At 42.0% G+C, this 27,090-nt stretch overlaps 1 protein-coding gene across 5 annotated transcripts in view; it reads right to left on the reverse strand.

Annotated features, from left to right (window-relative positions):
* Positions 1-5,963: 5,963 nt before the first annotated feature.
* pde10a (phosphodiesterase 10A) overlaps positions 5,964-27,090 on the reverse strand; it is a 35,856-nt gene continuing 14,729 nt past the window's right edge. The window contains exons 3-22 of one of the 5 annotated variants that reach the window (XM_041948039.1): positions 21,677-21,705; positions 20,277-20,397; positions 19,277-19,326; positions 19,016-19,156; positions 18,204-18,359; positions 16,967-17,017; positions 16,336-16,394; positions 16,003-16,054; positions 15,185-15,327; positions 14,617-14,709; positions 14,266-14,452; positions 13,180-13,322; positions 12,890-12,973; positions 12,645-12,795; positions 12,386-12,541; positions 11,680-11,852; positions 11,418-11,529; positions 11,187-11,267; positions 10,522-10,610; positions 5,964-8,507 (exon numbers count right to left, since the gene is read on the reverse strand). In XM_041948039.1, the coding sequence (XP_041803973.1) occupies positions 8,408-8,507; positions 10,522-10,610; positions 11,187-11,267; positions 11,418-11,529; positions 11,680-11,852; positions 12,386-12,541; positions 12,645-12,795; positions 12,890-12,973; positions 13,180-13,322; positions 14,266-14,452; positions 14,617-14,709; positions 15,185-15,327; positions 16,003-16,054; positions 16,336-16,394; positions 16,967-17,017; positions 18,204-18,359; positions 19,016-19,156; positions 19,277-19,326; positions 20,277-20,397; positions 21,677-21,705 (2,171 nt within the window). In that variant the 3' untranslated portion in view covers positions 5,964-8,407. Of the gene's footprint in view, positions 8,508-10,521; positions 10,611-11,186; positions 11,268-11,417; positions 11,530-11,563; positions 11,853-12,385; positions 12,542-12,644; positions 12,796-12,889; positions 12,974-13,179; positions 13,323-14,265; positions 14,453-14,616; positions 14,710-15,184; positions 15,328-16,002; positions 16,055-16,335; positions 16,395-16,966; positions 17,018-18,203; positions 18,360-19,015; positions 19,157-19,276; positions 19,327-20,276; positions 20,401-21,676; positions 21,706-27,090 lie in introns of those variants that run through there. The other 4 variants (XM_041948040.1, XM_041948038.1, XR_006007222.1 and 1 more) reach the window with 4 other exon arrangements.

The following is a 27,090-nucleotide window of genomic DNA, read 5'->3' on the forward strand; positions in this document are numbered from 1 at the left end:
GAAGCGTCAAATTCACTGCTGTTCCTTAACTGCAAACTGGAAACTTACGAAACCTGATGTCTATTATGAAACACCACATGTGCATGTGATCACTGCACCAGAAGCACTTTCATAATTTAAGGCTTGAGAATGTTTATGGTTATTCAGCAAAAGCTGACAATAGAACAAACTAACTATATACAACGAATTAAAACTGTATTTAAGTAAGGGAACTATTTTTGTAAGTAATCTGTGATTCTTTTCATTTTGTTCTACTTTATATTTTTATTTTTTATTTCACTACATTAATTTGACAGGTACAGAACCAAAGGTACAATAAAGTATAATACTAGTTAATGTGCAAATTAAAATTTCGGCACTTAATTTGAATGCAGGACTCATTGCTTAGGACTTATTGCTTACTGATACTGAGACCTACAGTGTTCTTGAAGGGCAACAACAAGGATAAGATCATCTCATAATTAAGTTGCTTCCTGGCTGTAAATGATGTGTGTATTTAATACTGATTCCGTCACTTTATGACACACTGGACTTTATCTAGTGTATACAGTCTGACTTTGAAACATCCATCTCAAGAGATGATCCTCTGGTTCAGTTGCTGATGAGGCTATTCACTCTCTGTAGATCACAATGTATTTCGTCCCACAACATCCTAGTGGTAAAAACACAGGAGAGCAGCAGTGAGTAAGAAAGAGTCACAAGTCTCCCAGTCACCAGTCTGACACAGTACATGCTGTAATATAACATGTACCGTCTTATGGCCTTGCTTGCTTTCTCTCTGTTCAGCACCATGTTGATGTTCTTTTCCAGATCCTTGAGGAAAAATCATACAAATTATAAGGAAAAAAAACAAGACCCACTATTACATAGCAGGACATGCTTTTAAAATATGTAATACTTTTCAAATGATGATATAGTATGATAAAGGTCAAACCCCCTTGCCTTGTTGTTGGCTTTCAGACGGTCATTTGAGGCTATCAGTCTCATTATCTCTGTCTGGAAGCAAACAGAAAAAAAAATGTTGAACAAAATCTCGGCCATATTCATTTTCATTTTCAGTTATCGCCAATCACACATCCTGCTTTAATTTTAATTCTGAAAGACAGCAGAGACTAAATTGGTGTTCAGTGTGATGTAAAAGTCAAAGTAGAAGAAGAAGAAAGCTAATGTAGCAGCACCTTTAGATCTTTGATGCGCCTCTCGGTGGCTGTGGTTGTAGCAGTGGACACCAGCCTCTCCTTAATCTCTTCCTCCAGCTGTCGGATCTCCCGCCACGTGTTCAACACCTGAAGTCTCTTGGACTGGATGCTGCCAGTGTGCCCAATGGCATTCCCTACGTCTTGCAGCCCTGACAGAGATGTATCTGTCCAAACACAGAGGAGCCAAGCATGAATGCACTCAGGGGAAGAGTGGTATCTGTACTTGTACATACAGTACACATTCCTGCAGGCATTGCTAAATCACAGCTGACTCACTGTCTTTATGCCGGTTGTCATGACAAAGTGATTATTTGTTCAGTTTGTACACACCAAAGATCTAAAAGCTAGCATGTGCTGTTGCCCTGCAGGGTAATGTACAGCAAGTGCTGAGATGTGGTTCACCATTGATTAAATACACCACTGTAGTCTTTAGACTTACTCTTCATGACACTGTCCTCTGGGCTTATGGTAGCTGGAACATTCTGTAATTCATTTCGGACTCTGAGGTTAAAAAAAGAACAAACTTGCTTCAGCTGATGAGCCTGTACAGTATATAAATATGTAGACTTTCTTTGTGAGGTGGATCCTTGCAGTACCGTTTATTCTCCCCTAGAGCTCCTCTGGCCTCCTGCTCCAGCCTGCAGACCTCTTTTTCAGCATTCTCCAGCTCCATTTCCTTTACTTTGCCATTGCTGAGTTCTTTGGGAGAAGGATTCAGCAACTGTTACACAACAACAGAAACATACTAAGACTTACATTGTTTGACACAAATGCAAAAGAAATTATTCTGTCACTATTGCAGTTAACATGACCCCTTCTGATAGTTTGCTATTAATCAGCTGATTCAGAAGGGAATCAATGTTGTGATAGGAAATAAGGCCAGAATGTCCATGTCTCTGTATTGAAGCTATTAGGACCATGTACTCTACCATGCTGTGTAGTGATGATTGGGAAGCCATCAGGTGGTTGACATACAAATCATAATCTGTCTGGAAGAAAAAAGAAAACATTTTATTTCATTTTGTGTATTCTGTTGATTTTTTTATTCTATGAAATTTACTGAAATTGGAGAGATCATACACTTAAATGTCACAACACAAGCTCCAACTGAAGACAAGACTTTAGACATTTAAACTTTTACATTTGTTGCTGTTTGCCCCCCCCCCCCGCCGTGTGTTTTGAGGAGCTTCTGTAAGCGTGACTTTCTCCATTGTGAGATCAATAAAGTCTAATCTAATCTAATCTAATCTAATCTAATTTAATCTAATTTCAATTTCATGTGCAAAATGCACAAACACTAATAGTGCAATGTAAAGTTGAGCAAAGCAGTTGCATGCAAAACAGAGACTTGCATGGACCTAAGACATTTCTTATGAATGAGCACTAATTCAACCGTTGCCCTCTAATGACCTGCCCCGTGGTGCATCATGACCAGGTTCCAGTGGTTGCTCTACTTCCGCTGGCTACACCAGGGACTCACTCTCTTTTGGCTCTAATACGTCTGACGGCACATGCTAAAAATGTGCTAGTGGGTAGAGAGGAAATGGAAAAACCTTAATTTCCCTCAGGATGCGTCCAAATACTGGCGAGTCTTCACATACATCATCAAAGACGTCACTGAACACCACAAGGTGGTCTTTGCTGGGCCAGCTTTGCGCTGACAGCTTCTTCAGCTCCTGAGTATGACACGAACACACACACACACACACACAGACACAACGTTAGAAAGTTAAGATTGCGTGAGTCTGTGTGTGTCTTTATTCATGCACCTTCTGCAACGCCATCTCATGAAAAATGGACATATTAGAAAGCCTGGAAATTTAAGTGAAGTGCAATTACAAAACTTGTTGCATGATGTCCTGGTTTGTGTGACCATTCTCACCTTTTGCAGTTTCCTCTCATGCATTTCAGCAATATTTATTCCAGCCCAGAGGTCCTGCTTGGCTATAACTTGGCTGCCAAACTGTTGTTTTGTCTTTTGCTGGCCTTCATTATTCAGGCCCTCTTGGTTAGAGAGGCTCAAGCAAAATTGCTGTTTCCCCTCTGGATGAGATGAAGAGCTGGACTTTTTCTGGGAATAGACTCTCTGCTGGACTGGCAAAGAGTTTGAGGAACAATAAACTATCTCAGGTAGACTTATATCTTCTCTTCTGTTTGCATGTGATGAGCAATCAGTAGCCTGATAGCATCTTGAGGCTTCAGACTCCACAAAAGTTGTGCTAGTGGAGAACTCAGAGGGAGACCCTTTAATTTCTGTCTTCTTTACATTGGTCAGTGCCTTTGTCCGCTGAGTCTGCTGGACTCTCAGAGGGTTTGGGGTTTCTCCTCGGCTCTGAGACATCCTCCAGAAAGCCTGCTTTTTCTCCCTTTGAGGCTGACTCTGGCTCAGGCTGCGGGGCCCCAGATGACCTGAGGAGTAGGTCTTGATATCAGCCCTCTGAGCAGCTTCAGCAGCCTGCAGCAGCCTGTGGATGTCACTCCCAAAGCAGCTGCACTTTAGCTTACAGCTGCCGGACATGGCTGCGAAAGCACATTTTATTGTGAAGTTTGTTAAAAGACACACAAGATGACGACTTTGTGGAATCAAAGTGAGGGGAAGTAATATTAAACTGTTATCAACATTTGTAAATCCAGACAGTGGGCGAACTAACCACATTATAGCTAACGCTAACTTAAGTTTCCACGACCGTGAGGCACGTAGCAAAAAGTTAGAAAGTTAGTATTTTTACTTTCACATCACTTAAATAAATTGCTAAAACGCGGTTGAAGCATGTGGACAAAGAAGACATACAGAGACCATAAATAATAACCTCACCTCTTAGCTAATTGTACGTTGGTGCGGAATCACGACAAATGACAAACTTTATGTTGAGAACCCACAGCCTGCTCCTCAGTGGTTGCCAAGGAGACTGACGCGCGTGTTGCTTGTGTTGCGTTCAGGGTCTTGGTAATAATCGTACCGATGAACTTTGAGGTTAGATCTCATTCGCAGACAGTACTCGACTTGTTGCCACACTGTGCAGGTTCGTGTTTGTAGAAAGACAAGCACAAAAAATCCAGCTAATTCACACTTACGGCCTATCCATAAAATAAATTGCCTGAACGCAACTTCGGTCCTTGCAATTGACTACACAGGTGAAATGATACATTAAGTCAGAGACTCACTCATAAACTAGACATTCAATTTCCGTTTTCTTTCCTCTGGATTTTCTCTCCTTCCAAACTGTCAGTACACATTAAACAAAGAAACAAACATTAAAAAGAGAATTGAGTTTGCATTACTCATCAGGGCAGAGATGATATGTGTGGGTGATGGCAGGTATGGAGCTCAGGCACCTGACTTTGTGCAAGCTGAAAGTCAGCGTTGGATTTATTGCAAAGCAGGAATACATGCAGGCCATGAGCAAAAGAAAGCATGGTCTTCCCCGAAGACCAAATCCCAACTCATTTGAGCCTAACCTTCCCATGACCCCATTAGACTCTATTTTGCTCCCCTAGCCATTACCTTGAGTAGAGGATTATGCATTTACAGTAAGGATGTGGTCTGGCAAAAAAATGGAGCTGATGCCAAATACTGAGAGACTGAAACACAGTGCATCACTCACTAGGTTTCATCTTAATTATCTTTGTCATAATGAGTGCATTTCTATTTCTATTATTGAAAAAATTGTCGGCATGTCAGCTGACTCATCACTGTTGCTGTTGATCATGATGAATTTAGTAACGAGCCAGAGACAGTGTTTGACCTTGTTGAAAAGTGGCTGCAAATAACAGAACAGTGCTCTATAAATTCTTAACTGTGGAAATTAATCAACTCATTTCCTCAGGTTTTCATACTTTGTGACACTCAAATGTTTCCTGTGGGCTTCACACAATTCCTTTAATTACCAGACAAATCGTGTAAACCAGTTATTGGGGAAATGTGGTTACTGCAAAACTCCTGTTAATGCTTTAATCAAACTATTATCTAAATCTTCTTTTTCACTATAATTGGGTTATCGTGCGCAAGTAAACACACAGCAGTGAGTGTAGCCTACGGAGCAAAAGGGAGAGTGGAGGAGAAGGAGAGTGAAACTCAGCCTCAGGGCTTGAATGGCCAGAATAGGAAAGCACCCAGATGGCAAAGCTGAGCATGAGGGAAGAAACAGTGTAACATGTAATGCTCCATTGAAACAAGTATGGCCATATGATAGAGTTCGCATGCATTTACATCCTTGTGCCCTCCATTAATGTTTGTTGTAATAACGTTAAGTAAAATAATGCAGCGGAGGATGGAAGAAGCTCCCAGAAGTTTGTTTACCAGAAGTTTGCAGATGCATCGCTGATGAGAGTGAACAGGACATACTAAGGTTCACTTCCAGATTCATGCATTACATAACAAATTAGATAATATCTCTTTAGAGGCTGAGTGATTATACAACATAGAAGCCATAGAGCCAAGACATTGTTCCGTTGGAAAAGCATTTTAAGAAATAAAATGTATATACAAACACAGTCACCTCAGTTTGTCCAACATAAATTTATATTATTCCTATATTCAGACTTTCCAAAAAAAAAAAATAAAATAAAAAATATTGACTGATATATTTCTGGGATAATTGAACAAATGGGCCTGATTAAGTGCAACAAATGCTGACCAATCAGGAGTGACGCATTGTCTACCACTCACTGTCTCTGCAGCTCTATCAGTAAAACAGTTTGCATGAACAGTGAAATAAAGAGGGAATTCAGACGTGAAATAAAGACTGAGCAGGCACAGGGGTGTATTTTTCAGGTATTTAATAAAAGTCATTTGGGCTACTGCTCTTACATTTACAGTTGAGACATTCCGCAATTATTCTGGGTAACAGTAACATGTCTAGACCGTTTTGTTTATCTTAATGTTTACTTTGTACAAAACAAAAAGGCCAACATTATTTTTCTTTGTATAAAAAATATAAGTTAATTTAAATTTAACTCTAATTAAGAAAATAACAGTAATAATAGCAATAATAATAATAATAATCAATAATAATGATGGTAGAGATCATAAGCTAAACATAGTGCAGACAATGCGATATAACTGGTGCTGAAAAGTAGAAGGGACAGTGCAGTGTTATGGACTTTACCATGTTCTCAGGTGGGGTTGGAGGGGGGAAAGAGACAGTCAAAGCTTTCTCTCTCTCTCTCTCATACACACACACACACACACACACACACACACACACACACACACCCACAGTGTACACGCCCAGTCAGAAAGTGCGCGACTGCCATTCAGTTTAGCACCATCAGAGCATACATCTCAGTCTGTACAAACTAATTCCTAGATTGTACACAGTATACACCTATTACCGTATATGCAAAATTATATATAAACTTCAGTTTAGGTGCATGCTAATTGTTGCTCTTGGTTGAAGCTTACTGGAAGCAATTCTGAAAAGTAAGACAGAGCACATCATGGAAAACTGCCACCACCGAGGATCTGCAATCAACAAAACATTCATCAAAATGTACATTCACACCATAGGGGGCCACAGTACCAGTCATAAAAACAAATTATTTGAGCAGTAATTTCAGTCTCGGAGGGACAACGTCCACTGGAATGACAGTTTCAGACAAAACTATTGTCTTTTGGAAGATCTCGGAAACTCTTTCGGAAGAGTCCAAATGTACCCCCGTGCATTTTGTTGGAGAGCCAGCGTAAAGGAGGAGGATCTATTTCCTTCGACAGGTCGTGGATGTGAGGGGAACTTGTGTTGCACACCTGCAAAAAGTCAGCCAACATTCTTGAGTTGCAGTCCCAGAGATACACGCGACGCACTTTATCTTAACTGGTTTGAGGTTGTGGGAAAATATGAGGCCGACCGCTGTTGAGACTCCTGTTGAGCTGCTGTTCCTGACATCAACAGCTAAATGAGTTCAGTGTCATCACTACGGATTTGAACCTGCAGGGACACCTGTCTCTCTCAAAGAGACCGTAGAGGCCAAGACTTACTCCACCCTTCAGTCTTTAATTTATACCTCAATAATTCACGCCTTCACCACGCGGTACAAATGAGGGTGCTGACATTACATTAGGTAGTCAACATGTAAAGTTTGTTGTGTCACTGCAAACAAATCTTTATACTCTCTAAAATCAGCTGGGATCTCATTTGACTTGTGTTTTATTCATGAGTGTAGAAATGATTACTGATTAATGAGGAGGAACCAGATTGTAGTGTAAAATAATTTATGATGTGATAGTGATGTGAAAATTGTTATGAGAGTGGAAATTCAATTGTTTGCAGTGTTGGCTCACTATAACTGAAGCAGATCCTGTTTGGGCTCTTTTTTTTCTGTCTTGTTACTGTTACTGCTGGCCTGGGATCAGATGTTAATCAGTAGAGAGTCTCTGTACGATACAGCAGGTCCCTAAATGCCGGGGGCGGGGACAGTACTGAGGGGTCCACTTCAGAGAGAAACATTATGACTCTCTCGTGACCGCGTTCACAAGTGTCGACATTATCTAACTCCTCTCGCCACAGTTCATCAAGGTTTCGTAGAGAATATGCTGCGGGGGGTTTCTGCCATCTCCACCTCGAATAGGCTGTATGTCTTTATTCAAGTACTGCAAAGGATTTTTGCTCAAAAAGTAATTAAAAAAAAACATTCTGACATCCACCTTCTCAGTAAGGTGGCATCACACCATATGTCTGCTCTACACATTCCTTCTGTCTCTGGGAATACCTTGCTGAAGTAGTGCGCGTACGATAAACCTACCACAGAAGGCAAACAGTACCATTTTTTTAAAAAAAGCCTGAACCGACAACAAGATTTCACATATTGTAGCCTGTGAAAGGTTCAGAGTAAGGCCTCTGCAAATACAAGACCATAAAAGAATCAGCTCAAATAAAAAAAAAACATAAAATAACATAAAACAGCTAAAGTAAAACAACCACAATGGCGCAAGTCCATTCTACCCAATGAATTCCCAAGCTGAGTGGATGTAGGGTGATGGGTTGAAGTCCCTCCCCATCAGCTGTCTGTCAGTCTCTGGGATCGGTGAAACCGTCAGTGTTGACACCTCCGTCACCCAATGAGGTAACTGTGTGTTTTCAAAGTCAAGTCGCCTTTAGCTGATCCGTCTCCTGCTGACACAGGATGCGGGTCCTTCCCCCTACAGAGTACCAGGTCTGCGGCAGGATTCAGGTTGTATTCCTTTGGTGAGCCAGCAACCCCTTTGGTAGTCAGTTGTCCACCTTGACAGGGCCTGAATCACAAGGCCGGCTGGGCATGATGTCCTCCACCTCTCCCCGAGATATCTTCTCCCACTGGCCCAGGTTCTCCCTGCAAACACAGAGCGCCTCCATCACATTCAGGTTCTGCATGTTGTGGGTTACAATCAGGGCTGTACACTTCATTACTGCAAAGACATGCCTTTAAATCTGAAACAGGAGCATAACATCATATCAGCATGAATCAAAGACATTTTAAACTTCCCCACAAAATGATGAGTTATTTCAAATAAAAGCAAACTGTGGATGAAACTGAACTGTCAATTTTACTTTAAATGCTAATTATATTCGGCTAATAATAGCCTTTTGATTGGATTAAACTATTATCAGATGTATATTTGTTATTTCTCCACTGCTGTTAATTATCATTTTTCTTGTCTGAATGAAAACTGAACGTACACCTGTAGCAATTGATGGAGCCAGCTAGTTAGCACACAACATTATAACACTTTGCTGCCACAAGGGTGTGCATCTGCTGTTAAAAATGGTACGGACATGACATTGTTAGACATAGCTAGAACTTCAAAATGCATGGTTGAAATTTTGCAGCTGTGGCAATGAAGTAAACCCAGAAATACCAGAATACCAGCATGATCGGGGTCCTGAAGAAATCTGTATCAAATGTCAACAAATTGTAGCAATCAACTATATAAAAGCTGCATCAAATCAAACCAAACTGTATTAAACAGCTAAATATAATTCATTTACACTGGCGATTTATTCAAAGACAGAAACATGTAACCACATGTCACCACAGCCAGGCAGCAGCAGTGTAATACATTAGTCATCTGCAGTCGCGGCCCCATCACTTCTTGTTGTCATGAAGGTAACCTCTCCCCTCGGTGCTATAATCAAGCCTGACATACGAGTGCTGAAAGTGCTGCCCTTTGCTGCCATTCCATTCAATTAGCCTGCCTGATGCAGTTTACACGTCTGTGGCAGATCCCACAACAAGCAGCCGGGCTCCGCGGGGTCTAGGCCTGCTGCCCACCCAGAGCCCGGTGCTGACGTACAGCCGGGGCTTAAATATTACACTGCTCACTTTGTTTGCATTCCCCGCAGATCAAGGTCACAGTGTTTTAAAAAACAGCGGGTTAACCCGGAAGGGCAGGCAAATGGGCAATATGATCCTGTTAACCAGTAGAAATTACATGTATAAATACATTCTTATAGTGTTAGCAAATGCAACGCACAGTGTCACCCAACACACACACACACACACACACTGATGAGTTAGGAAGAGCAACTGTTTCCTGTCAGAACATTATATTATATCCTGAAATGGGTCTCTCTGAGTATTGTTTTTAAAGTCTGTTTAATCCAAAATCTGTACAGCACAAGATTATTAGAGTTACATAAACACAAATTAAAACTAGGTGTGAAAAAAACATTTAAGTCGATTGAGATAAAATTAAAAACTGGAAAAAAAGGGAAAACTAACTGATGTATATTTACAAAATAATTAAAATGTATATATACAGCAAGTGTGTTTAGTTTTAGTCTTCATCTATTTGGTCAAATTTGTCAATACAACAGGCATGAGGAGGCACTGCTGCACATGTTTATCGAGACTACATGACTGTGAGTCAACGGCCTTCACAAAGGGCTGTGTTTGCTTTGTAATACCTATTCTGAACTTATTATACCCCCAATATAGTAATAAAACAACATAAAACTAATACTGGTACTAATAAAAACTAAACTAAAACCAAACATTTTAAACAATAAAAATTAAATTGAAATGAACAAACCCACTCTGGAAACTAAACTGACTTGAAAACAAAAATTGAAAAGGAAAAAAAAAAAATCAAATGAAATCACATAAAAATAAATCATCCCATATCATATGTGAAATCAGCACAGCAATATTGTGTGAAGGAACTCTTTGATTGTTTTATGTTTTTGACCTATTTCACAAAAAATAAATTATAACAACAATAATCAGCCCTTCATTTTTATTCCTAAACTTATCTCCTAGATATCTCTGTCACCTCAAAGTCTTTCTTGGCTTTTTGTCAAAGCACACAGTGAAGGACGAGACTTTCCCGGCAGCTCTGGATACTCACTTGCAGGCTTTTAGAAGAGGATTGGACGGAGGGAAAAGCTCTGCTAGTGTCGTGTAACATGGAATTGCAACAGCATTGTAGAATCCCACCTTAAAAAAAGACATAAAACAAACACACAAACAAACAGAGACAGCAAACAGCTGTATTAACACTTTTGGAAACTGCACGTCACTTTAAAACCCACATTCTGTATATTACAGTTACAGTTAACGGCCCTGCACACCCACCCACTGTTTTTCAGTTACTCTGGCTGATTAGAGCTCCGGCCGTTGAAGGTGGAGCTCTGCTGGAAATTACATGATGACATCAGATAAACTGTCACGCTGCAAACAGGTGCTACAAAACTAACAAGAGAGTGAAGGAGGGTTTCTTACGCTGGATGTTGTTTTTAGAAGAATGGCAAAAATGAAGCTATGCTTAAACTTATCATATGTTATTAGTGATTATTGTACTTTTGTTTGATTTCAGGTCATTATTTATACTGTAAGTCAACTATAAATTCTACTTAAGCAGGATATCCTAGTTCTCTATCTGTAGTTTCTTCTCCTTATTTTCTTCCTCTCAAAACTTTTTATAGGACCACTAGTTTCTCTTTTGTGGTTTTACCACTACCATCACAATGTGAGGACGAGAGGTTAGAGACAGAGTAAAAGTGCTGGTCTTACTTGGCCTTGAGGAACCTCATCCTTCTTGTCTCGGTCCATCATAGGGATCGGCTGCATCCCAATCTTTTTCATCTCATCTCCCTGTGAAGGAACAAAATAAAAAGTTTCCCTTAAAGTAAAGGACAGCTCTGTGTGGCAGCATTTACAAGTGCTAACAGAGGTCTGATTGTTATACTAGAGGCACGATCATGATACTAAAACTGTTTCAGCTGCAGCAGTATCCCACTGTACCTCAGCCCAGAACTCAGCATAGATGTCGTTGGCTGTGAGTCGTGTGATTTGCCATTTCTTGGTAACAGAACACAGGTCACATGCTGTCATCATCAGACCAATCACACGGTCCCTGGAGGGGAGCAAAAGCTCATTATAGCCGTGTGGAGAAACTCAATGCGCCGTTTATGCGTGCCAGGTCTACATTTCTCTGTGTGACGCTACGAGACCCGGTATGATCCTGACCTGACCTGTGCACCGGTGCGAGTCGTCGTGACCTGACCTGTGTGATTGGTTGTTCAAGTCCAGCGCATGCAAGGTCAGCAGCTCCGTCAGCTGCTGGTGGTTGTTGAAGTACAGGGCGAGGTCCGTGGCGATGATGGCCTTCCGGATGATCTCCAACACCTGCTCGTACTCGCTGGAATTCAGGTTGGAGAAAATATTGTGCCCTTCCAGCTATGAGAAACAAAGAGATCAATAAAAAAGCAAAAGCTCCACTTATGAGGCGTTCAGCTCAGCTAGACTACAACAGGTTGTAATCTCACGTTCATCTCAGGGGTTCACGCCCTGCCAGCAGATCCTGGACGTTACACAAGAAGGTAAGAGACAATGCTGCTTCTTTCACACAGAAAAAACAACTACTGAACAAATGAGAAACTATAGATTCAATTCAGGTGTTCAGATAAAGTGGTTGTAGTCTCTAAGTCTTGAAGCGATGTGTTTTTAAAAAATTGAGGGCTTCATTTTACTCTGTTTTAAGTGGCTATGTATCTTTATTGTGAGGCTGCTCTGCTGATGAAGTTTGTCCACATATGGCATCACTTGCTACTGTACACTGAATTATTTGGACATTCGTCATGTGGTTTTCCAGTTCTTTTGCTCACTAACATGTGTTGCAAGGCACGCTGTTTCAAAAATCATTGTTAGAACTTAAAAGATAACAAATAAAGAAAGAAATTTACAGAAGGTTCTGCATAGTGGAGCTCTACCTGCAGGATGGAGACGGTCTGAGAGAAGTGGTGTTGCTCCATGGTGGAGGTGGAGTACAGAGCAGCCAGCGGATGGTCAAACTTCTGCAGGTACGTGTTGCTGTACCCCCGATGATCCAGATCATGGCACAGGCAAGCTATTAACAGACCTTTCTTCTGTAAACCAGAGTGGGGAGACAGGGAGAAAAAAATCACAAATAATTTAATTTCATCTATTTTTGTGTACTATCAGTAAATCCGATCCCAACAGGGAGCAAACCTCTAGCTCTGTGAACATCCCCGAGGTTTTCTGCAGGATGGCGTACATACAGTGTGCCACCGTCACTGCGTGCTTCCAGTTGTGGTAGGGCACACGCCGGTAGTTCTTCCGCACGGACATGGTGAAGCGACACAGCTTCTCCAGCTCAAAGCTACACGCGGAGAGAAAGGATAATTAACAATGAATCATCCCAAGCTTTGATGAGGAACTGACACTGACATCGTCATGGCCCAGTGACACCTCACCTGGTCTTTCCACAGGAGTTATGAACCATGTAGATAAAGACAGCAGGCCAGATCTCCTCAAAGGGATTAATGTCAAAGTGGAACCTGGAGGAGAGGGGGAAGAGATGGGAGGAGAGTCTTAAATTAGCATGTACAGCACACAGAGGGACAGAAGAGGGGACTGGGCAAGGTCTGGACTCTGTCATCGTCCCTTTCACAGACACGAGGCTGCAGACCGACTACACTCGGGGTCACAGCAGAGATAGTGACAGAAGACACAGCTCTGAGCCTGCACCTGAAAGGGCACTCACATTTCGATCTCTTTATAAATGGGTGCAGGGAGGTTGAGCTGGGTAAGGGTCTTCCATTCTTCTGATGTGCAGATGCTGTGATAAGACAGTTTTTCCATCGTCACTCTGTAAATGCATTCAGAGTGCCGGATCCTGTGGTACATCTGCAGAGAGGGACGGGGAAATTAGTCTTTGGACTTTAAATACAATCTTATGTTGGATTCTTTAAGCATCACTGTTTCCAAAAGGGTCAGACAAAGTTATCTGCAACAGTTCTGTATCATATTTCATCTCCAAAAAATGTCTCCACATCTGGTTTTTATCCCTGTCCCCGTCCCAGACAGGCTGGAATAAGACAGTCAGGTACATGCGCCAAGCCTCACACCTTCCACCGTAAATCACCATAAATCAGGAGCCGGGCCTAAGTGAGTTTCCTCGAGACACAAGGCATAAATTACAGCTAAACATAAATCCTGCCAGTGGATGGATGCAGACTGCTTGTCTTGAAATATTAACATGCCTCATCAATTTTAAAACCAACTTTGTGACGCCGCCCCTGCGTAAGTTTGTCGCACGAGATGATGGTGAGTCAGGCCCCACAGAGAGCAGAGGCACTGACAGACAGACGGCACAGCGCAAGCTTCCAGAGTTAGCATGATTCATGAAACGGCTGTGTGTTCCATGTAAGGAATGATCGCCACTGCCGGAAAAAAAAGGTTTTATTCATATTTTGGAGCAATGCACGCTTGAAATAGAAGCTGTTGGCACTATTTTTGTCAACCTTGGAGGAAAAATGCAATTACTACTTTGACAAACAGGGAAGCCCTCAGCCTAGTAACAGCTGAAACAAGCCTTCCAGCTATAAGTGTGAATTTAGGACGAGGATGAAGCCACTACGTCAAAGGTGCAGTTATCTGAAAATAAGCCAATCGGGATGGAGTATTCATGGCCATGAGGTGTTACATAATCTTCACGTCATCTACCTACACTGCAAAAGATAAAGAGCAGGCTTGAGCAGACCGATGTAGAGAGAATGAATCATGTTGTCGCTGTTGGAGAAGATCAATTAGTCGTTCAAGGATTTTAAGACTAATTCAGTTTACTCACGTTTGCACAGTGTAAGGCCAGAGCACAAAAGACAGCAAACATCTTAAAGTTGTTCTCATCTGTTTTAGTGAAGGCACTTCCGCTTAGCTTGTTCACCATCTGCACCACACCTATAACGGACCCCCTGCTCACGATGGGCATGCACAGGATGTTCCGCGTGGTGTAGCCGGTTTTGAGGTCCACCTCTCTGTTGAGGAAGGCATACAAAAATATGAGATGTCGGTTTGACGTCCCTCACAGGCTCATTTAAATTTATATTGTGCAGCACACAAAGTCAACTTCAAGAAAGCTCATTGGTTTGTTGGAAAAGGCAAGTAAAAATGGCTGATTGCAGCATCTGCCGGAGTTTACCTGTTGAACCGTGGGTCTGCATAGGCATCTGGGATATTTAAGACTTCCCCTGTCCGAGCCACTTGGCCAGCTATTCCCTTGTCTATAGAAAACCTTCAGGGAGGGAGCAGAGAACAAGAGTAAGGCTAGTGCTGGGCGGCTGGATGAAAATCTGCATGAAAAAAATCAATTCTAAATCAATAATGTGAAAACCTGATTTTAAAAATGCAATTTACAGCTCAAATAGTGTGCAGATAAACCATTTTCACAGAGAGAGAAAAAATGATTATGTTCTGAATCACTGAATATTGATTTCCTATTATTGAGAATATTTTTGTGGGCTGTCTTTGTCACAGGACGACTTTGTTTGCTGCGCTCTGTGGTAAATAATGTAGGTGCAGGAAATGCACTTTTGGATGTGTGGAGACAAAAAAAACATGAAAATGAATTCCAACCGTTCCACTTCAAAACAAACTAGTATTTAAATGAAAAATATGAGACTCATGTACCTCAATGAAGAGCACGGACACTGAATATGAAATGAGTATACCATCATATTCATTAGAGAAAAAGTGGAAAACATACACACCTAATTTCTTTGGTTTTCCTAAAGACAGGTTTGCCTTCTTTCTCTTCCCCGATATCGAACAGGTCAGAGTACAGTTCTTTGTTGTTGTGATCTACCTGGAAGAGTGCGCACCTGTCCGCATTCACCAGGTTTTTTGCATATATCTGCAAAACAACACCAGGGACAGAATCTTATCCGCAACACAAATGGTTTGAAAGAACTGAAAAAAAAAACCCACTGAAAATGACATCTAGCACCTGCAGCTTCATTAAATCAGATACATCACTGAATTATTTCTTTTGGATGAACAGTTAAATGTCCAGTATTAAATACACACACAGTGTAACTACAGGTCGTTCTAGTTCATTCAGTGTTTGAACCAGATGACTTAAATGACCTGAGATGACACCACAGTCACAGGGTAACATACATACATACAAACAGAGAAGTCTGTTTTAGTAGAAGAAACAGGAAAATCATGTTTCACACTCCAGATCACATTTGTTTCAGATTTGGAAAGTAGAACAAATATTACAAGTTGACAAACTTGCCAATTTTAGGTTAAGACAAATCTGATTATGTGGTTAGCATGTCTGTGTATCTATCAAATTGAATATAATTATAATTATTATGTGAAGTACTCTTTTCTATTATTATTACATAAAATTAATGCCATCAAGCAGGAAACATTAGCTGTGCATCGAGGCGGCCTGTGTGTACCTGCATTACAGCAGCAGCATTGCTACTCTTTTTAACACACATAAACTAACACACACTCCCAGGATGTGTAGCCTTGAAGACAATGTGAATGAACACATACTTGCAGAAATCACACTCACCATAATATGTTCAAGTAGAGAATCTATTGCCACAATGTTATCAAAGTATGTTCTGTGCGAAAAGAAGAAATGGCGCATTGAGATGTTTGACAAATGGGAAGCTCTGATGACGTTCACATTCAAGACATGAAAGCTACGTTGCCTAAAAATGCAGTCATTTCACCTGCTTTGTGAGCAACAGAGTTTTATTCAACGTTTGACCTGACACGAGAAAAGATGAGACACTAACTCACTTCAGAGTTACACTTAGACTAAAATATGATGTAAATACACTTTTAACATGATTTCATCAGCTTTAATCCAGTGTTAGGTAAAGTCGGCAGCAGCTCTTACTTTGACACATCTAGTAGGAAGTCATTGAGCTCAGTCTGTTTGGCGAGGCCTCTGCACACCTAGAAACAAAGACAAATAGGTAATGACCCGGCGCTCGGATGCATTACACGTTTCTCACAGGACACATACAGCATCCTGCGTGTACTGTCAACAAACCAACTTGCTGTCGACACACTTGGCTGTGGGCCACCGCCATGAGTTTCAGTAACAACAGAGTGTTTTGCAGCTAACCCAGGAGTGCAGTGTGCTGCAGTGCTGTACCGCTCACTGAGCCTCAGAGGTCCACTGTGGCCAGTGCTGCAGTGGGATGCTGCTTCTCTGAGGTGTTGTGCTATTTGTTCTTATAAAAACAGCACTGGGGCGTAATGACGTCTTCGGGGAGCTGTTTGTTGAATCTACGGCTTAGTTGATTGGACTGGGCCCAGTGACAACCCAGTTCCTGTACACAGTGGATTTCCCCATTAAAAACACCAGTGCAGAACCAGAACAAACAAAGTCATCCAAGAGCATAATAAGTGGGACGGGTAGGCTTCACCTTTTTCCAAGCCTTTGGTGAAGTGTTACAGCACAGTACGTCGGCTACAATGTGCAACTTGAAATTGAAACCAGTCCTCGGTGGGAGTTTGCTCACCTGTACTTGATGAATGGCAACCGATGCCCACGCTAAATTAGCTGTTGCAACCTGGAAAACAAAGTGAAGGTTAGCCCTGAAGAAAAAAAAACCAAAAGAAATCACAATAAATGTTTTTACATGTTTTCAAGGTTTGATCGGTTATTATCACATTTCCTCTTAAGTGTATTTCAACATAATTATCTGTTCTGCAAATAAGGCGCTCTCATAATCACAGAAGAGCCAGTTAGCCTACAGATTCAGAGCCCCTCTGGGGGCACAGACTCACACCTGTAGTCATGTTTAGTATTGTGGATCAAGCAAATATCAAAGATGCACTTATAGATATTCTTATGCGAAAAAGGGGTCAATGCCTATGTGTAATGTGCAGGGGGGCCCTCCTTGTGATAAACCCACAGAGAATTATCATACAGCTCTGCAGTTCCCCTCAGCTCCACACAGCATTTTAGCGTCTTTCAGCTCATTGTTTTGGTTTTACGGCCCGGTCTTGCTTTAAAGTTTTGGTTCACTCTCACTGATCTCATCAACCTCCTTTCCTGCAGCTGTTTTCAGCAAAAAACACACAAATAAGCACCAAATGCAGACAAGGTCAGCAACTAGCGGGGGAATTCAGTGGGAAATTTACAGCATAAAGAGTGAGATATGTCCCTCAAGAGAATCGATGCTAATGCTGCTCTGCATCTGCTGTTAAGCTTAAATAACTGACATATCACTGGTTGAAAGTTGAGGATATATCTTTGTTGTGTTTACAGCTTGTCGTGCTGCCTCCAAGTAGCCAAAAAAAAAAAAAAACTGTTGCAGGCTTGTACACAATTAAATAAAATGTCACAAACAATTCTAATGTATTCTGCCTCTAAATATTAAATTTATAGCAACATCTGCTTGAGATTTAACCAAAATCTACAATATCTGTAAAAAAGGACAAAATCAGGTACTATTGAATATGCCGAAGAGATGATTTGTTTATGGAAAGCTCACATTAATATACTTGCTTGAGCAACCTGTAAGTTTAGTAACTTTCTAGCTCAATGCACTGCCATTTTACAGAACGTATTTCGTTTGCACAAAGTGGAAAGTCCTTGAAGACAAACAGCGTCATTAAGTATTTTCCACATTGAACAGATCTAACAGAGATCTTAACCAGATCCAGATTAAGGTGAATGCCAGGCTAACTGTTGTTCTGTGAGCCTTGCTCCACCTTCCCATTATTGGTGTGTTTTGTCTGGCTCAGACTGACCTCCTGGTGGCTGAGGTTGAAGGGCTCCTTGCCCCAGTGCCGATGCAGCTCCAGGATGGCAATGAGGTCCCCGATGGCAGTGAGGATGGGGAGGCACAGGACAGAGTGAACGTGGATCCCTGAGTCCTGCCCTGTGCCGTCGGGGAAGCGCTCGTCCTGCAACACACAGGTGAGCGAAGGTCGTTATTACGGGAGGTGCGCAGGACTTTCATAAAGCAGGACAGTGTCGCTGGTACTTTCACTGATGTAGATGACAAAGAAGACAACTCCTAACATTTGCCCCTCAGCAGGGCAGACAGATCTGTTTTTGAAGCTGCATAAACCAGCTGTAGCGTGATTAAGATCTTTAACTGTTATTTTTCATTTGATTTTCGTCTTTTTTGAGGCTTGGATGTTTTTCGCCACAGATCAACCTTGCTGGTATTTTCATGAATTTCAAAGCCCTCCAGAGATTTTTCTAGCTTTTTCTTGGACGTCTCCTCCTGTCCACAGTGTGAAGCATGAATGAAGACACTGGGCCTCTAATCGGAAAAGTTCCCATTTCATCTATAAATTAAGTGCTGCAGTGTGTAAGTGCAGAGCACTGCAAAAGATGCAAAGCTAAACAGGACCCCGACTTAAAGTCAAATCGGAATTTAAAGTATATTTCTTATTTTTAGCTCAACGAGTGCATGAACCAGGTGGCAATTTAATGAAACATGAAGTATACAGAGGGCATAAAAAGATCTACAATCAAACATCACAGCGATGCAGAGAACTGATAGATCGCCGTGATGGGTAAATCTGCACTGTTTGCGTGCAAACAGCCTTACCCCCATGATGTCCTCTACTAGCAGTGTTTTGCGAGTCTTGGCAACATGAGCGGCAATGGTTGTCCCAAATGCGATGGGGCCGGAGGGGATGAGGCTTGGAGGGCCATCCTTGGCCCCCGTTGGAGTGAACAAACATAAACTCTATTGAGAAGCATAGACAAGAAGAGAGAGGGGAAAGAAATGGAGAAAGAAAATGTCATATACATGCACACAATTACATTAGTGTGTAAAATACATTCAGCGAATGTCCTCTGCACTTACATTGTTGCATTCTCCCAAGAAGTAAAGTGCAAATCCATCAGCTTTTGTTGCTGCAGAAATAAGAGGCAAACAGGTCACATGCGCTTTAAATACAGTTAGACAGTCCAGTAACACCTGACATTAGCTGTCAGTGTACGTGCATGTTACATCGTCTCAAGCTGTCCAAAAAGAAATGGCAGGTATAACTCAGAGGAAAAGTGTGATAAGGAGACAACAATCCAGTTACAATCTAATAATCTATTAACAATGTCCCACAAAATAACGAGGGCACTCTGACCGAGGGCTTTGACTGCCATCCAGTTCATCTCACTCCCAGTCTGCCTTTCCAGTCCCATTTCACACTGATATATGGGTCATGTTAGCATACAGTGTGACAAGAGAGACTGGTGGAGTGCCAGGTGATCAAGAAGTTAATGAATAGTGTGGTTTGAAATGATCCTTTGGTTCAACTCATTACAACATAACCAATGTACTTATAAAATGGCAACATATCTGGTTCAAATTTATCAATATCTGGCATTATTAAAGATCCTAAAATTATATCAACTGTTTGATCCTATGATCCAATTTTCTATTTTTTCTGGACTGTTAAATCACTAATTTCATTTCGCTTTGACAACCTGAACTGGAAGAAGAAGTACGACCATTCATTTCTGAATAATTCTCGCTGCTTATGTTCCATATTTATTTTTCTTATTGGAGCAGCACATGGGTGGGGTTCACCACAGCGGGCAATTCAGCTGGTCTCAGAAAAGTACTCTTCTTGGATCATTCAGTACACTGAATCCCACTGTTCCTCTTCAAACAAATTTCCTGTGAACGGTATTTCAAGTATTTGGCCGCTGTCTTCCGGGGAGATGTTTATGCAAACACTGTCATTACGACACTTTTTTCTCCAAATAAAAATGCATGTTGTCAGCGTCACTTTTGGGACGCGGCACCAGAGCGATGTGAACTGAAGCTGATGAGGATCAATATGCTGGATGTGGTCTACATTTACCTGTTTTGATGATGTTGCACAACTCATAGAGCAGGAGTTTGTTGTCTCCTCCAGTGTCCAGACGCTGCTCCATGTAGCTGTTGAGTTCGTACACCACGCCCTGCATATTTGTGTCCTGGTACTGCTGGACGCAAGACACACAGAAATTGCAACTCCACAGCCTTGCCGCAAATACTGAGATTGAATTTCAAAATTCAGCAAGTGCTACGACAAAGGCAAAACGTGACAACGACCCGCGCTCTGTACTGTACTGTACTCTAATGTTGCCGCAGCAGCTTGCTACTAAAGCAAAAGGAAATGTATTTCTTTGAATGAAACTGGATTATCTTCCTGCCATTCACAAAGACGGAGGCATTCATCACAACATTACCCTCCACCCCACCCTTACACTCCCCTTCGCTGATGCATTCTAGCCCAGGGATCCCCCCGCAGTCCCGAGAGGAGGCCACCGGAGCCCCACGGCTATGATTAGAGCCCTGGCAAGCTCTGCCTCTCAGCCTCAGCTTAAAAGTGTGGTTATGTAAGAGGCAGACCTCCTGCCTTGTACGGGGCCAGAGAGCCGTCTATTTCTGCGCCTGCAGAGAGGGTGAGGACAGGACGGCAGGGAGAGTGGTGCACTAGAAAGTCTCCCCCACGGGACGCCTTCTATCCTCCCACATCCTGTTTGCACAGACGTATAGATGACGCACTGAGGGGTCGAGTCGCCCTCGTTTTTTCTCCCGCCCCCCCCTCTCTTTTCTGTGTGTATGTGTGTGAAGTCCCAGCTCTGGGGCCCTGCTGTGGGCACTGACACCTGGCCTCCTAAGAGCATGACGGTGTTAAGATGACAAAGGTGTGAACAAACGTATGTATGTGGACCACAGGGGATCCTATAACCTTCCTGCCGACTGTCTCACACATGAGGGGAGTAGCAATTCTTATTAATCATCTACAGTATGTGATGCTGACCTGAACACTCAGGAAGCCTTTCTGGACGACTCCAGTGTCAACGTCATAAGCATCACTACTGTGCTACAAACAATGCTCAGGTATGGATTCATAAACTTCTTCAGACCTCTGTTCATATTTCTCAAGTCAATGTGACAAAATCACGACCACGCAGTTCTGAAGAAAGTAAGCACAAGGACAATCAAAACGGTTGTCAATGTGCATAGCTAATCTGCATCTTAATGAAGCACAGGTCCTGGAGATTTTCGCAGTCACTAAAGGACATTATGTGCCGTGCTATCATTGAATTAGTTCGGCCATAGTGTCTTGAGTAAGAACTCAGTGAGTCACTAAGGTTAGCTTTGGGAAAGGGGCAAGGTAAAAAAGTAAAAATAAATAAATACATAAAACAATAACAATATAAAATGCCTTGTCACATAAATGCATACACATAAAATTGAGCAACGACCTACCCTGCTGACTTCTTTAGCTGATGTGTCATCTGTAAAGAGAAATAACACAAAGTTAAAAAATACTCCAAACAAAGTCAACAGGTGGTTGAGGCATGAAGAATCAAGCTGTGTACAAACTGTTTTGCAAAACTTTAACTGCAATAAAATAGAGCAATAAAATTTGTCCCTTAATTCAGTATACTTGGATGGAATTTTGCCACCAGCCTGCTCGGTTTGGTATGACCAGTAGCTTATGGTGGATATTGCGGCCTAACTGACATTACTGAGTCCATTCGCAGACTTCAGGACTCTTCTACATGCTGCTGTCACGATCTGTCAAGTTGGTGTTATGTGGCTCGCTTGCTGTTTTATTTTGGTAGGTTTCTGTTCATTCCTGGAGTTCCTGTCAAGTTTCCCCGCCCTTCTTAATTGGCCTGATGTGTTGCACCTGTGCCCTATTGTTCACCTGCTCCTCCCTCTCTGTACCCTGTGTCTTTCCCCTTCCCCTGGCCAGATAATCACCCTCTGCTCGTTGTTATCCAGTGTTCCTTGTGATTCTAATATTCTTTGTGCATTTTGCCCCTTTTTGGATGTATGACTACTCTCCCTGCCTTTGCCCTTGGATACCTTTGTTTGTTGGGCATGTCAAACTCATCCCATAAATGGCCGTGTGGCTGCAGGATTTTGTTCCAACCAAGGAGGAGCACACCAGGCCAACCAATCAATATCAAGGGATCACTTAGTTATCAGCTGAAGACTGAGATCAGCTGATTAATTGATTCCAGCCTGGTGTGCTCCTCCTTGGTTGGAATGAAAACCTGCAGCCACACGGCCCTTTATGGAATGAGTTTGACATGCCTGCATTAAAGCCTCTGAACTTTCATTGTGTTGAGGCTGCTCGGTGCGTCCCTGACAGCTACACTTTTACATGCTACAGCATTTACAATTAATGCATTAATTATGTGGCAACAGTATCTATTGTTTGGCAAAATACAAACTGCAGTCTTGCTTTAATTAATACTGGTTAGCAAACAGGGTTTTACAGTGTCATTTGTGTTAATAAGCAACAGGAGATAGATAGTGACTTGATGCTAGGCTGTGAAAACTCTCCATTCTTACAGCAACTGCCAGTGTGTCACTGAGCAAAATACTTAATCAAAAATGGTTAAATAGTCAACCAAGACTGTAACAATGCATACACGCGCAATCAGCTTTGCATGAAAAAGCTGAAAAGCAACAGGGTGAACCACGCAGAGGATAAATGTTTATTGATCCCCAGCTGGGGGATATTCGGTTCCAGCAGCAGCAGAATGACAGACATGAGTACAGATAACAGTAGAAAGTAAAATAAATAAATAACAAAGGCACAGAAGGATAGAATAATAAAAGAATACACACTATAAAAACAATAAAAGAGCATTTGGAGACAAAATTAGAAGGTAATCTGGCCTGGCTGTTCGAAGGTTGGGTGGATAAACAAAACCATATGTTGTCCTCACAACAGTAGTCAGGTGAGCGGTAAATGAGCAAACGGAAAAAAAAAAAAAAAAAAAAAAAATTGCGGTACCCAAAGCATTAATAATGATTATGTATGGATGAATATTTCATCTACTTGTGATTGACTTAAATTATGCTCCTTAAAAAACAAAATTAAGAGAAGTATTAATTTAACTTGACAAGTGCAGAATTTTGTGGTCTCGAGGTCAAATTCCTGGTGTGATTTGAGGCAGTTGGAGAGACAGCAGACGTATGACTATTGTCTTTGGACGTGGACACTAAAGTATGTGATAATAATGAAGCTTCAGCCAATCGTAACAGTTTCTGGACTTGAAGTCTGGGAGCGGGTCTGGGAGCGCTACTTGGGATGAAAACAAAACCATTCACACAGCTCAAGCGGTTCTTCATTACACATGCGTCAACAGCTCACAAGAACAGTGACTGCTCAGATCTCTTTGGGAACTTTTCATGTGATCAAACCATGCGAAAAAGCGGGCAGATTTTAGAAACATCTCCTGAAGTGCTGACTCGAGCTGATCCTCTTTTGAAATGAGCCTCTTTATACATGTGAAGAAAGACATCACAGCCAGCTACATTGTTTGTTGTTTTAGACATTCTTCCAGTGTGCTATGAGTTTCCTAACTTAGCCATGAGAGCTATTTTAGTGTGAACCCCTGGCTGGGCATGACGTCAATCAGAGGACAGGGAGCTGCACTTGAAAAAGACTTCAAACCCCTTTGAAAAAAAGGAAAAATACACACAGTCTTTTTTTATAATGACTTGTTGAGGCCAAGAATATTCCAACATGAACCCCTTTGAAGGACAAATTTTACAAATACGGCAGGATACCTAGTCTGCATTTTAAGAGTTTAAAGGAGTGCAGTTTAACACCACCCATTTTAACTATGACAGAGTCTTGGAGAAATTTGTGAAAAATGAGAGAGAACTTACTCATATCCTCAATTCAATACATGAATAACAGATAAACATCATTTGCTGCATTTAATTAATTTTAATTACCGTTTTTTTGTTTGTTTGATGTATCAATTTCACATGCAAACAGTATGACGCAATGTGGTTTACGATGTGTACATGGTGTAGTGTGTACAGTGTAATGTTGGAGGATATTAGGACATGTAATATTCACTCCTTTTGGATTGCATTGTTACTAACTCCAGATCATTTCATGGTAAAGTATGGAGTGTGCGCAGTGCCTCAGTGTCTGTGATCTTTGATAGCAAATGCATGCACAGATACCTGGTAAGTGCAAGCTATGAGCGGCATGACCTGAACTCTCAGCTCTCGGCCCCACACTCCCCACCCCACCCACTCGGCTGCCAAAGGGACAAGCAGCGCTGCCCCACCAGCGCTCGTCCCCGGCAGCGAGTGCTCACTGCAGAGGAGGGTGGAGGATAGGTCAGGACTGACAGTTCAAAACCAAAAGCAAGCGGACAGAAACACAAACACCCAGGTATAAGAAGTTGGATCTTGTGCTTTTTTTGAATAGCAGAGGTGAGCATAGCAGAGCTCTCCCATTCACAGAAGTACTCCCTCTGCAAGGACTTGTGGGTTCCCCCCCAGCACTCAAAGTCCCTCCTGGAGGAAACGTTCATGAGGCACTGTTTGTGGTGTTGCAGGTCCAATTACAGTCTGGCAAACCTTCTCTCCCGGCATCTCATGTGTAGCAGTCCCAGTGGAACCAGAGGGAGAGCACTGCGTGTCCACACACTGGAAATGTCTAAGGGGCCGAAAAGCGAGGGGGAGTGGTTGTACATGCAGGCTTTATACTCTGTAAGATGAAATGCAGAACATTCCTGTGCCTGGCAACCACGGAGATACCAAAGCAAGTGCCCTTTAAACCTGTTGTGCTGAACCAGTTGCCGGGTTGGACCAGTTCCAGTAGCTTCTTTAAAGTAAGCATGCATGGCCGCCGTGCACACGTTCAGCAGGTGGCTTGACTCTCATATTGCCGGTTTACTGTATTTTAGATGTTTGGCTGTGCTCTTCTTTGCTGAAGAAAAGTAGTTGGGAAACTTTTCAAGGTCCAGCACCTATATCATAAAAAAAGCTCCAAAATACCTAGAAATGACAATTTGCACGTCCCGTTACTGTTTTGCAACAATAACATCTTTGTTTCATCAGGTACGAGTCTGGGGATTAACCCTAAGGATACAGCTACCCCTGGGGCAGAGAGGGAAGGTACTGTACATATACGAGTGTGTGCGTGTGTGTGTGTTTTATCACCATACAGTGTGGTCAGCCGTCATCAAAGGGACAGGGACAAGTAGCCTGTTCTAATGCCATCCCATATTTTCAGGGATACTGCTGTGCTTTTAGTAAACACAGGAGGAGAGGGCCGACATGTTCTTAGAAAATACACTGCCAGCTCGCTAAGCAGTGAGCACTAAACACAACTGTCTAGCAACTCCTGAGAGCGGCAGAGGCTAAACAGACCTCTTCTAGTAACTTTGTCGCTCCATTTAAACTTCTCCTGAACCAGGACAATCTCAGTAGAAATGGTTGTCATGCGTGCAGCACTGGGATGCACAGCTTCATGTGCAGGCATCACTTCTGGATATGGGCTACTGCTCGGCCTTGCAAACCAATGCTCTGAGGCCAAAGGTCCTTTGAGGATTTTGTAATGGATGTCCTGATCCTGTTTATCACCGACAATCCTACATAAAATGGCAAGAATAACAACTTTCAAGTGTTTTGCTAACAGAATGACTGGGCCGCATGGTTATTGTATTTAATCACCAATCATAATTTGAGGTTTTTATACATACTATTTCCTTATCTTTTTTAATATTTACTTGCCATATTTTTACTCTTCAAGTCTTTGTACTTTCAAGTCCTGTCTTGGCACATTAGTTCTTGTCTTGCACGAGGTTAAGCGTTAATACAGAGGAGCAGGCAGCTTTGGCTGGAAAGAGAAAAACCCTCTCATTTTTGGAAAAACAGGACAAACAGCCCTCTCCTGTCCATATAAAATTTTATCCTAGTTGCAGCACCACCATAACAGCAGCTGATGGGTAAATCCTTTTCACACCGCATAAGAATATCTGTGGAAAGTATTTGCACATATTGATTTGGTGGTGTGTAATGACAGCTCTTGCGTCAGTGTGGGACATTTGCGCAGCAGACAAAAAAACACAGCTACCTCCATTAGTTGCTGCAGATTTATGAATGGGTTCAACCAATAAAATCATCTGATACTCATCAGATTCTGCAACAAGGAGTCAGACAGACACAGTTTTTATATCCATGATAAAATGCAAAAACACGCAGATTCAAACTAACACAAAGAATTTTCTTGACTGGGGAGAATTGTTAATAAATCTTTTCGACATATTGATACTCTGTTGTCTCTTATCAGACATCTGACATGTTGTTTTAACTGCAAAGCGCTTTGTTCATCAGATAAATAGTGTTTATTACACTGCTTGTGTGGCTGGAGGAAAGAAAACAAGATCTACTGCTGTTACTCTGATAAATACTACAAAAAAAGTATTGTGGGTGAGAATGAAAAATTGTTTAACTACTTCCATAAATACTGCACAGGAAAAAGTGAGGACATTTTTAAAAAATCTTAAGATACTTAAATGAAAAAAGAACAATAACTTGTATCTTTATCCAAATACATACAGGCCAAGAGACAAAGAATGCAGTTCACCTATAAGCACAAAGGTCTGGTGAACTGATGGTGGCAATGACTTGAAGAAGCACTCAGAGCATGTCAGCGGCTCTCCACTGGGGAAAACTCCCCCACTGAGCTGGGTCTAATGTGCACCGTACTTGATGGCCGCTTTATTGATCAGTCGCCACAGATACACACACACGAGACGGTCAGCAGGCAGTGACTCAGCAGTCAACATGTGCAGACCCAGTGCTGCATCAACCTGCTGCTCCCTCTCACAAGCCCTCCACTCGCTTGTTAC

This window comes from Chelmon rostratus, chromosome 11 (genome assembly GCF_017976325.1).
Source record: "Chelmon rostratus isolate fCheRos1 chromosome 11, fCheRos1.pri, whole genome shotgun sequence".
NCBI lineage: Eukaryota > Metazoa > Chordata > Actinopteri > Chaetodontiformes > Chaetodontidae > Chelmon > Chelmon rostratus.